General features: G+C 53.0%; 1 protein-coding gene across 1 annotated transcript; it reads right to left on the bottom strand.

Moving 5' to 3' along the window:
* Nucleotides 1-986: 986 nt before the first annotated feature.
* LOC133355637 (serine/threonine-protein kinase Nek4-like) lies at nucleotides 987-11,069 on the bottom strand. The gene is made up of 13 exons (XM_061573007.1): nucleotides 10,838-11,069; nucleotides 8,026-8,289; nucleotides 7,055-7,252; nucleotides 6,453-6,560; nucleotides 6,125-6,270; nucleotides 4,966-5,485; nucleotides 4,413-4,580; nucleotides 4,203-4,266; nucleotides 3,430-3,545; nucleotides 2,478-2,578; nucleotides 2,033-2,253; nucleotides 1,659-1,786; nucleotides 987-1,221 (listed from the first exon to the last, which is right to left on the bottom strand). Exons 1-13 carry the CDS (start codon nucleotides 10,928-10,930, stop codon nucleotides 1,120-1,122), a joined length of 2,229 nt encoding a protein of 742 aa, XP_061428991.1. The 5' UTR covers nucleotides 10,931-11,069; the 3' UTR covers nucleotides 987-1,119.
* Between the last annotated feature and the right edge of the window lie 1,087 nt (nucleotides 11,070-12,156).

A 12,156-nucleotide genomic window follows, 5' to 3' on the forward strand; every position in this document is an offset into this window, starting at 1 on the left:
GTGGAGACGTTCCTCGTCGCGCGTCGCGCTCATCGGCAGAGTAGCGGAAAATGGCAATCTGCAGAGAGCAGTTTGCGGCAGAGGTCGCAAACGGGTACGGGTACCCGTTTGCGACCCTGGTGCGTGAGTCACTGGTGAGTAACTGTTTGTCACTCATTTCCCAACGTCTCGTCTCTTCTCACAATTCAAGTTCCTAGAATCAACCCACCCGCGCCTGCAACATGGCTTCCTCCCAGAGGTCGCAATCAGGTACCCGATACCTGTACCCTACCCGTACTTGGCCGGGTACGGGTAAGGAATCAAAACCCGTTTGCGACCTCTGGTTTGCGGTGGGGGGGGGGGGGGCTTAGTGATCCCACCACGGCAGCAGCAGTGCCTCGAGTGACTGCCGGGCGACGCGTGCACAGCGCTACTTGACCCACGAGGTTCACGCACGGGTCGCGACGACAGCGACAACGCGCTTGTGATGTCGCGCCCTCCTGTACGCCACGCGTTTTGAAATGGCACCCCCCCAGTGACAGCTCAGTTTGTGCTGTGTGACCAATTGAGAATGCAGGAGGCCGGGATGAGTCTCGTTTGCAAGGGTGACTTGAGTCTGCTGCCAGTAGGGGGCGATGATCCTTGCTCTGTGTGATTCCTAATTGAGTAATTTGCAATGTCATTTTTCATAATTGGACCGTGACGCCGGGACACATTGGCCCACTCCTGCGAATGGCGTCACGGGGATCTTTAACGTCCACTGTGAGTGAAGCACACAACGCGTGGGTAGTGGTATTGCCACGGTTACTACAAGCCCCGTAGTGATAACCAGGGCAGCCGCTGGGATCCGAACCGAACGAACCTCTTGCAACAATTACACGCGCGACTTTTGCTGCCGCCGCGTGTGTAATCGTTATCCCGGCCCTGGGGCCACGGCGCGGGAGGAAGCGACCGACTCGCAGCCAAACACACATCGGGCACCGTCTCCTACAAAAGCACGTTTATTATTTCTCGCCAACTCATCGCGTGATACCGGCGAGTCATCGATTGCTCGTCCGCTACCTCGGCGGTCAGGAATCGGCAGTCGCAGCGCAAGGTGGCAGGATGTTCGCGGGGGTCGTAGTTTTGAGGATCGGGGAGTCAGGGGCCAATGTCCATCATCTCTTCGAAAAACTTGAGCCTCCATATTTTCTCACCGAATTCCCTGAACCGTGCCTCCCCCAGCAGCTCGATGAGCTTCTCCTGGGTCGTGGGAGCGGGTGAGGTGGGGGCGGTTGGGGTCACACAGTGGGCAACAGTTAGGCGGGAGGTCATTCGTACAAAATATAACGAGGTCAAAGGAGTTTGTGGGCTCGCACGTTAAGTTCATGGGGTCAAGCAGGGGATCGCGCGATTACGCAAGAGGTTGTGGGTCATGCCATGCAAGAGGTTGCTGAGAATTGCGGCGTCACCGGAGGGGATTAAGGGGTCCTAGAAGTTCATGGTTCACAAGGTAAGAGGGATACACATGGGACTCAGGGGGGTCACACGGATCATTCCAGAGATTGTAGTAGGTTGTGAGGCGTCATGGGGTCAGAGGAGGTCACAGGAGGTTGTGGGTCACGAAGTCGGAGATCATGGGTCACACGGGGGTCACACGGGGATGGTTGGGGGGGGGGGGGTTGCTGGTGGTGTGGCACCTGCTGCTGGTGCTCCGAGTCGAGGATGGCGTACGCTGCCTCCAGCGTCTCCCAGTGCAGCGCCGGCAGCAGCTCCTTGCGCAGGCACAGCAGCTGCTGCTGCACACGGCCCGACCTCGCGCCGCTCTCTACAACGGCAACATCACCAACGAGATCAATACCACCAACAACAACAACAACGCCAGCAGCACGAACACCAACGCAATGGTCGCCTGTTCACCACAAAGAATCAATCAGAATATTTATGCTGGAGGAATCCGATGAGCTATAAAGTAATTTTTCACAGATGTCTAGTAGTTCACAGATGTCCTAAGTGACAGTGCCACGAGAGGGAGTGACACAAGGTTGGTTACTGGGAAGATAGAGATGGTTACCGGGAGACAGGGTGAGGAGGAAGGTAGAGGGATCTGGTGCTTTGCCCTTGAGCACCAGCGTGTCCTGGAACTTCCTGTGGAACCCCCGCATGGCATTCTGGGAGGCCGCCAGCGGCGTGTGGCCATTGGTGATGGGCGGAGCGCCGCGAGGCTCCATCTTCAGCGTAAGCGTCATGGCCTCCATGAGATCCTGCACGTCACAGGACCCCGCACTGCTCTGCCTGCACACGCACATTCACGCATGGGGTGTGGTCGACGCTCGCACGGCGAATCCCGGGTCTACCGCAACAGCACAATCGCCACAACACCACCTCTCTACCACAAGAACACAACTGGTACTGCCACGCCAACCGCACCACCACTACCACCATCCTCGCTGTCACATCCACACCCTCACCACCCTCAACACAACCGACACCACCACCGCCGCTCCCACCACCCCTACCGGCCACAGCTGTCCTTTGATCCTGCCACACTGCCTCTTGAGGCAGATGCCTCGTCGTCATCATCCTCATCGGAGACGAGGGAGCCAAGGCCACTCTCCCTCTACACATAAGCACATACACAAGCAGAAACATACACAAACAGACATAAATAGACCCAGACATCCATAAGCATGCAAAGATATGCATTCAGACACACAAGAACATGCAGCTATGCACACAACAGCCGTCATTTTATACTAGGTGGCGGTGACATCACCACGGTGCTTGTGCTAGGCTAGGTCAGCCTTGAGGCCACGTGAATTGTCGTTGGCTGGCAGGAGATCACGGCAAAGACTGCCTAAGATGATCATGATCAGCAAATATACTACCTATGCTCCCTGCTGCGTTTTAGCCGCCTGGCGCTCCGCGCATTGTTGCGAGCATCGCCCCTCTGCCCTGTACTATTGTTGGAGGAAAACTGCCTCCAACTGCCCAGTAACTTCCTTCACGAGCTTTCTCTACAGAGGCCAATCTTAACACGGCTGGCACCAGTCATCCGCAAGTCAAATCGGCTCCACAGACTTGTGTACCACATCAGTCCATCTCTTCTCTAGCCCGTGCAGTGCTGGTTTAGCCATCTCTATCCGGCCGAACAGAAGCTACTTGGGCATGCAGTCTACATGACCCAATCAATGCACCCTCGCTGCTGCAGGAGCTCACTGATGGAAACGTGTCCAGATCCTTCAAAGATCTGTGAACTCCTCGCACAATCCAGTCTGGTTAAATCCAGGATGGATTGTAGGCAGGTCAGCCTGAATGTTTGAAACCGGTGCAGATATTCCTTCGGGGGGGGGGGGGTCTTTGTTTTCCTAGCATAGAGAAGGGATGATAATACTATAGAGCGACAGGCCAGGTAGCTTCCACACATGCCCACTCCTTCACGCACATCACCGTTTCGGTGCTTCCTCTCACCTGGCTCTCGCTCACCACGGCCGCCGGGACTCTGGGTTGAGTGGTGGGGTGGGCTGCGGGGGCTGGGGGAGCTGCGGGGGCTGGGCCAAGCGACACGAGTGGGCGGTGCTGGACAACTGCACACGCGAACGAGTGAGGGTCAACGCTCGTACTCGCAACCGACAATGCAATCAACATCCTTGCCACCGCTCACCACTGCTGCTCACCAATGATACCATTAACACTCCACCAGCTACCCTGAAGCTGGCACACCAAGACAGAAACCCCCCCCCCCCCCCCCCCCAGTACAGCCTTAATTCACTTTTGGGGTTCCTGGTCCGGAATTGGATCAGGAACCCCAAGGTGGGTGGGTGGGTGGGGTACAGTCTCCTGGCTCCGCCAAATGGGGTTTGGCCAGGAGGTGTCATGGGGGCCTGTTCCTCCGGGGGCCTCCGGCACAAGCTAGTTTTGATCTTTAATTCGTAGTCTTCTGGTAAATTAGTTGAAGTTGGAAGGGTTACCAGACCCTCGCTCCCATCTAGAGCCCCTATTGGTCACTGTAGCAGCTGCAAACACACTGTAGGGATAACAGCTGATTAGTATCGGCCTTCACCGAAATGACTTTGCTCACAGCCATCTCAGTGTTACCGGCTGGCAACTGCCGAGGAGGTGGGGGTTGTTTTTGCCAGCACACACAGGCACTCGGACACAAAAACCACACACGTCACAGGCGCTCGCACAGACATAAGAACCACACATCACACATCACACACCCCCCACACCAGCCCCCTCACCCAGTGGCACGTGTTGCTGCTCCTCCTGCAGTTTCCTCTGCCGCCTCCTCTCCCTCGCCACACTCTGCCGCACAACCACAGGGTGACACGCAACCATGCGGTGAGACAACCACGACACAAGAACCGTGGTGTCACTACCATGGCACAAGCCCATGGGGTGGTGGAAGTGGTGGTTGATGGTGGCGGTGGTGTTGGTGGACAGAGCCGCACCCTGTGGCTCGGTGCAGGCACGCCCTGGGATGGCACGGCAGGCGGTGTCGCGACAGGCGGTGTCGCGACAGGAGGTGTTGCGACAGGAGGGGTCGCGACAGGAGGTGTCGCGGCAGGAGGTGTCGCGACAGGAGGGGTGACGGGGTCACTGGTGCAACAGCCCGAGGCCTAAAACACAACACAATCACTGGATGCACACAGTGTACACACACTTAGTGTACACGCGCTTATTGTACACACACTCACACTGTACACACACCTCAGATTAGAACAGGTTGGCTACGTACAGTGCAAAAGAAGTTAAACATACATACACTGTACACACGGTGTAGTCACACTCGCAGTGTACACAAACTACACACTCAAGTACAATACTGCTACACACTCGTGACATTCACAACATATTGACATCTGACTCCACACTTGCACAATTGGGCACGCTGGCCTCACCAGTTGTTAACACGTGCATAAGCACATACACACACATGCACGCACCACACTCTCCCGTGTGTGTGTGTGTGTGCACGTGAGTGTGACACGGTGACACCGCTACCTCTGTGCGCGTAGAGTGAGGTCGTTGCCCGGTGTTAGGAGTTGGCCGAGGTTTGGGGTCGAGGTCGGGGTCGGGGTCACGGGTCGGGTTGGGGGTTGCGGTGGCTGTGGGGAGGAGGGGATTGGCGACCTTTGGTGTGGGGGTCGGGTTCCGCTTCGCAACAGGGTTTGAGCTGGTTTCAGGGTTGGGGTTAGGTTTGGGTTTACGGTTTGGGTTCATTTTGGAGTTGGGGTCAGATATGGGGTGAATCGCGGAATCGCTGCTGGGGCTGCTCCCCCTCCTCCTCCCCTTCTGCTTATCCAGGGGGGGTCCCCCTTTGTCCTCCTTGTCACCCCATGGCCCATTCCCCAGGGACCCCAACTGCAGCTCCACGTTGGAGATGGTTGCTATGGGGACACACGAGTCTCCCGTCTCCATGGAGACCTTGACGCTGGGCTGCGATTGCGATGGAGCCTTTTCCGCTCGCTCCCGGGGTTTCCTAGCGGCGCTGCGTCCGCCACGCTTGTGCTCAGCCTCCATCCTGTAAGGTATACGAAGACAAAGCACACACAGCTCACCCACACAGCACTGGATCCTCGCTACGTTTGCCACATGCCGTCAGCACTGGTGATATGGGTGATAATGGCCAGGGTAATGATGATAGAGGCGATGATGCTAGTAATGCTGATGTTCATGATGCAGTGCTGATTATGCTGGAAGTGATGAAGACAATGTTGGTGACTGCTGATAAGTTACTATTATTATAATGCTGGTAATGCTGCTGATATGGTTTATAGTGATAGTGAAAATTCTGATCCTGATGATGATACTGGTAGTGCTGAAGATGATAATGCTAATACTGACAATGTTCATACTCTTTGGTTTTTTCGGCAAAGTCACATAGGTAAAAAAATCAATAATATAAAATAAATGAAAACAACTAAATTACGTGACTTTACCGAAAAAAAAACAAAGAGTATGAATCCTTGCAGTCACGACAGCTTCAAATCTAGAACTGACAATGTTCTTTATGCTGTAGTGATGATGTTGTAGCAATGATGATGCTGATTGTGCTGATGGTGATCATGCTTTTGTGATATTATAATGATAGTTGATGAAGATTATGCTGGTGGTGATGGCAGGGTGGATGATGCAGACAAGCGGGACGAGGTGGACTAACTTTTGGAGGAAGTCACTGATGTGCTTGCGGATGAACTGCCGCTTGAGGATGTGTTGGAGACCAGGTCGCTCATCGGGGGAGCGGCTCAGCATCGACACGATTAGTTCGCCCAGCTCACGGCTGTACTGCGGTGGTAGTGTGGGAATCTAGAGACACGGGGGGACGCGCGGACGCACACATTTATGTACGGTGAAATTATTTTGCACAGTACGTAGCCAACCGCGCTAATGGGAGGTCCAAATGGGTACAGAGACACAAGTGCTGGGCATGCATGGGTAAGGTACGGTGGGGACGAGGTTGGGGAGGGGCCTGGGGAAGGACTGCTCACCTTGCCCTTGACCACTTTGAGCACGAGGGCGTTCATGTCGCGCGCGTTGAACGCATGTCTCAGCGTGGCCATCTCCACCGCACAGCAGCCCAGCGCCCACACATCCGACTGTGGGTGAGAACCGCACACTCACCACTTACTCAATAACCACCACCTACTACTCACAACTCACTAACTGCTATTCACTCCTCACCCACGGTGAAAATTGCCACTCACCCCCACAACACTCCCCCACACGCCACTAATCTCCATTCCTCTCACACCCACAACACTCGCCTCTATGAAAGCCGGCACGGCAGACAAGGGGGTGAGTGACCAACACCACACATGGCCAAATGTGTCTCTCTAGTGCTGATGTTGACAAACTGCACCAGGTACTCATTTAAGGCTGAGTCGACCTAGGAGAGGCCGAGGACAAGTTAAAATATTCATCACTGCTATTGGTCGTGAGCAGGAACTGAACTCGGGTCGCCGAATTCGTAGCGCAATGCACTACCTACTACTGCACCACCGCTCCCCACCACTCGGCACAAGCCACTTATTACTGCCTCATTCAGCACCGCCCTACCCAGCACCAGCCTAGCCCGCGTGGACCCACGTGCCTTGTAGTTGTACGGCTGGTTCTGGAAGAGCTCGGGGCTCATGTAGTACGGCGTGCCGATCAGCGTGTTCGCCATGGCCGCCGGCTCGTCCAGCACACGTGCGATGCCCAGGTCGCCCACCTTAATCACATCCCCGCGTGTCAGGAAGATGTTCTGCGTCTTTAGGTCCCGGTGCAGGATGCTGTTGTCGTGCAGGTACTGGGGGAGGGTGGGGGGTGGGGAGTTAACTATGGTTAAGCATGGGGGGTAGTGTAGAGATTTAGGGTCAGGATTGATGTTGGTGTTGGGTGAAGTTGGGTGTCAAGAGTAAAGTTTATCAGTGAGATTTGGGTAAGGGTTAGAATTGCGGTAAGAATTAGGGTTGGGGTAAAAGTTAGTATGAATGTTAGAGCTAGTGTTAGGTATAGTATTAGGGTTAGGTGTTGGTATTAGCGTGAGAGCTCGTGTTAGTGTTAGGTAGAGTTACTGTTGTAGAAGATATCAGAAAGTGAGTTTCATTCAGGAAAGGTCCATTGAGCTCCGAACCTCTTTGACCCGACCAGCAGCGGGTATGTGTAACGGTTAGTGTCAGTCCCTCCAACTGCCTACACACCTACCTTGAGTCCACACACAAAGACAAAGATCCCCCATATAGCCTGAACAGACTGTTGAGGAAAGTGCTGTTAGTGAGCACCTATGAAGGTGGACAAAGCACACAACTGGGTGGGCAGCCAGCACAACGTCTGGCCGCCTTTATCTCCCTAGTGGCGATGTTTACACACCGCACCTGGTACTCATTTCAGGCTGAGTCGACCTAGGAGAGGCCCAGGACCAGTTCAGATAATCGTCACAGGTGTTGGCTGTGAGCAGTAATCAAACTCTGGTGACTGTGAGGGGGAATGGTACGCGCATCACCTGATTCGTAGTGCAGCAACTACTGCACTACCGCTCCCCACATGTAGACACACACGCATGCTCGCTCGCTCGCCCACCTTCAGCGCCATGGCGATTTGCACGAACCACTGCACGATCTGCGGCTCGGGCAGCAGCTGGCCGTTCTGCTGGCGCAGGCGATGATAGAGGTCGCCGCCCTCGCAGAAACCCATGACAATGTGGAGGCAGCCGCCCTCCTCCCACGATTCGCGGTATGTGACGATGTTGGGATGGCGCAGAGACGAGAGGAGATTCGCCTCCTGCTCAGCAGCCTTGCGTTCTCGCGCCGACGCAGAAGCCAGGCTCAGGTGCTTGATGACAAACTGAAGGGAAAAGGGACACAAAGCGCAGCATGAATGCATGGGTGATGGCTGTGCTGCACGTGGTCTTTAATCCAGCACTATGGAGGCAGCAGCAAGGGTTGGTGAAGCACCGCACAAATGTTTTACAACTCCTGTGCGCGTAGAGAAAGAACCGTACCCTGGCTCGCGTGGAGAAGGCGGTACAGCTAAAATGTGGAATATTATCTGTCCCATCTATATGGGATGGAGTGTTTCCCCCCTCACATGCGTAGGTTTTCCTTCGAGTGCTCTGGTTTCCTTCCGATTACGCCTGAAAATAAAGACCGCAGAGGTTGTGCAATTGTTGGTGCTGGCTCCTTGCGTGGTTGTCTGTCTTCCCGCTCGTCTGTGGTTCTCTCTCTACAAGAGTGAGCGAATACTGTGTGATGCATTACAATTTGAAATGATTACCAACACACGACATCACTTTACATGCAGGCTTTTGTAGCCAGTATCACGATTCATGCTCGTTTTCAAAGGAAAGACTTGTTTAGCAGGGCCTTGACAAGTTTTAACAGTAGGGGGCGATGATCGCTACCATAATTTACGGGTACTATTTAAAATACTGTACTGTATTTGGCAAATTTGGGTCATTACGCAGGCACACGAGTGTTACACGGCGTCACAAAAAGTCAGACCCCCCCCCTCAAATATGACGTCACAAAGCTCTGCCCCCCCCCCAAATAAAACATGCTTCAAATCGCTTTAAACTATTGTCATTGTAGTGCGTATTTAATGTGGCGCTGTACTCTGATATTGGAGAAAACATTTATAAAAATAGTCTATTTAATTAATTAGAACGTGTTGTCTATATTTATTTAAAGTTGCGCATTTTGATGTGACGTCACATTTCTCAAACCCCCTCCCCTCGTCACACATCGTCACGAATGTCTGACCCCCCCCCCCCCAGGTGCGTGACGTCATTTATGGACGGCCCCTGTGTACGCGTGACCATTTTTTTCTGCGGCGGGTGGTGGAGGGCCTTAACGACACAAACATGGGCAGATCATTACGTGCACACAACACACACATCATATAATCCACCAGAGACCTCGTACTCACCACACAGACACCCCACGCCTGGGAGATGAGCCCCACATAAGAGTCATGGGTAGAATCATGGCGACTATCTGGGTGACTACAGCATAACCATGGGGCGCCACGGTGGCGAGATGTTAACTCCCTCGCCCGGTATACAGGAGGTCGTGGGTTCGATCCCAACCCTGACGCCTGCAGCTGTATATTTGGAGTTTGCGTGTTCTCGCCTGTGGCTGCTGCGTGGATTTTTCTCCGGGTCCTCCGGTGTTTCCCTCCACATTTAGAACACATTCCTGCGGAGGGAGCTGGTAGGAACGTTGGGTTTGCTCGGTCAATGGCCAGGGTCAATGGCCAGGGTCAATGGCGGCGTGGTGTATTCCGCAAATATGCCCGACTGTGAGGGCGGGCACAAGCCGGCGTGAGTAGGTTAAACGTTGAGTTTTACAAGGGCACCACGGGGTGACCAGCCCCTCCCCTCTCCATCCAGCCCCACCCCTCCCATGTTTTGGATGCACGACGGACGGACACAATAATCCCCTGTGGGCTGGTGGAACCAGGTGGTTCCTACCAGTAATATACGTTTCGAGTATTTGGCTGCTAGACATTGTCCACACGATAAGCCACTTCGTTGAGCTATCAATTGTGGACCAGGTCGCCTCTCAAATAGGGCAATGTAGCTCACTGGGCCTTACCTGGTAAAATAAAAAAAAGTCAAGACCTGGGTGCCTCACCGTAATGAGGACGAATAATTGGGTGGCTTTGGGTGATTGAGGTTGATTTTCGGAGTAACTGGATTTTATTTATACTGTCATTTTATTGGGTATTTTATTTTATCAAAATTTTTAGTGCAATTATTATCAGTTTTTATTCATTTAGTTTGAAATGTATTTATACTTGGCAATTTTATTTATTGTTTGTGCAACACTTTGAGACTTATGAAAGGCGCTTTATAAAATGACCACTGTTATCTTCTGGACGAATGACTGCGTAAATAAAGGATGATTGGGTAACTATGAGTGACTATCTGGGTGGATATATGTTTAATAATATCTGTGACTCACCCTGCTTGAGCGTATGTGGGTGACGTTCTGCTTTGCTAAGAGGTTGTCGATTTGAGAACTGTGGATGACTATAACGTTAACAATTTTATTGATTTTGACTATGGGGGGGGGGGGTGACTATTTGGGCAACTATCTGGTTGATTATCTGGTTTACCGTGCAACTAGTTTACCATGTGGTTGACTATTTCATCGATCTGGCCGACGATTTGATCGATCTGGCCGACGATTTGATCCAACTATCTCGCTCATCGTCTGGTCAACGAGGCCTTGACGAGGGGAGATGGGACATCGGTCTCGCCAGACGGGGCGGCCCAGTTAGCGGGCACCTCCTCCCAGCACCTCCCAAAACCGTTCACCACCCCGGCCGCCTTACGCCTCCTCACCCTCCTCCTGCACCACCTCACCCTCCTCCACCTCACCCTCCACCTCACCTGCTTCTTGCTGCGTTCCTCCAGGCACTGCACGAGGTAGACCTCCCCGTAGCTGCCCTTCCCCACGAGCCGAATGCGCCGGTATCTCTCCATGGCTGGCTGCCGTTCCAACCTCCGCCACCCCCGCCGCGTCTCTATGGGGATCAGTGGGGGAAGGAGGGGAAATGAACATTTTGATTCTTAAAAATTTTGTTCAAGCGACGCCGGTGCGGCCATATTGGGTAAGGGTTACATCGTCAGCGCGAACCAATCGAGGGACGTTTCGTCTATCACGTGATGCATCGCGTCACGTGGTGAGTGGGTATTCGCCCCCGCACTCCTTGCCAAAGATGGCGGCCCGGACTTCACAACGTACGGCGGTCGACGGGCAGCTTTCTCGGTACGCCATTGGACAGGCCAGATCACGTGCGCGACTCCGCCAATCGAGAGCCGTGTTTACGTCGAGGCGCGCGCCGCAATGAGATACGCAGCGCGTCCCCCACCCCTCCCTCCGCGTCGCCATGGTAACGCGGATTCTTGGGTTTCAAGCAAATGTTTAAGTCCATAATAGGGGTTCTAGGATTAGATCTCGTAAATATATAAATGTGTCGTTAACACCCGCCACCACCCGACACAGCCAACTTGCAAGGGTTGTCACGTAGACAGAACGTGGCCAATTCGTCACTAGTACAGCACTAGTGTGTAGTGTATAGTGTAGTGTAGAGTGTAGTATACTAGTACAGCACACCGGTGTGTAGTGTATAGTGTAGTGTATAGTAGTGGTGTATAGTGTAGTGTATAGTGTAGTATACTAGAACAGTACACCGGTGTGTAGTGTATAGTGTAGTAGTGTAGTGTATAGTAGTGGTGTATAGTGGAGTAGTGTAGTGTATAGTGTAGTATACTAGTACAGCACACCGGTGTGTAGTGTATAGTGTAGTGTATAGTTGTGGTGTATAGTTGTGTATAGTGTAGTGTATAGTGTAGTATACTAGAACAGTACACCGGTGTGTAGTGTATAGTGTAGTGTATAGTAGTGGTGTATAGTGGAGTAGTGTAGTGTATAGTGTAGTATACTAGTACAGCACACCGGTGTGTAGTGTATAGTGGTGTATAGTGTAGTGTATAGTGGAGTATACTAGTACAGCACACCGGTGTGTATAGTAGTGGTGTATAGTGTAGTGTAGTAGTGAATAGTAGTGGTGTATAACGTAGTGTATAGTAGTGGTGTATAGTGTAGTGTATAGTGTAGCATACTAGTACGGCACACCGGTGTGTTGGAGAGCCAAGCCACGACATTTACAGAGTACGACGTTTCGCCAGTAATTACAACCAGCTTC

Source organism: Lethenteron reissneri, chromosome 51 (genome assembly GCF_015708825.2).
Source record: "Lethenteron reissneri isolate LAM-NWPU_2019-01 chromosome 51, ASM1570882v1, whole genome shotgun sequence".
Lineage (NCBI taxonomy): Eukaryota > Metazoa > Chordata > Hyperoartia > Petromyzontiformes > Petromyzontidae > Lethenteron > Lethenteron reissneri.

Excerpts from the sequence above, each read along its gene's own strand:
- LOC133355637 (XM_061573007.1), bottom strand. The coding sequence starts at position 10,930 with ATGGAGAGATACCGGCGCATTCGGCTCGTGGGGAAGGGCAGCTACGGG. Across the intron at positions 2,254-2,477 it reads TCAAAGGACAGCTGTGGCCG|GCAGAGCAGTGCGGGGTCCT; the intron begins GTAGGGGTGGTG and ends GTGCGTGTGCAG. Across the intron at positions 1,222-1,658 it reads ACTCGGAGCACCAGCAGCAG|GAGAAGCTCATCGAGCTGCT; the intron begins GTGCCACACCAC and ends CCCACGACCCAG.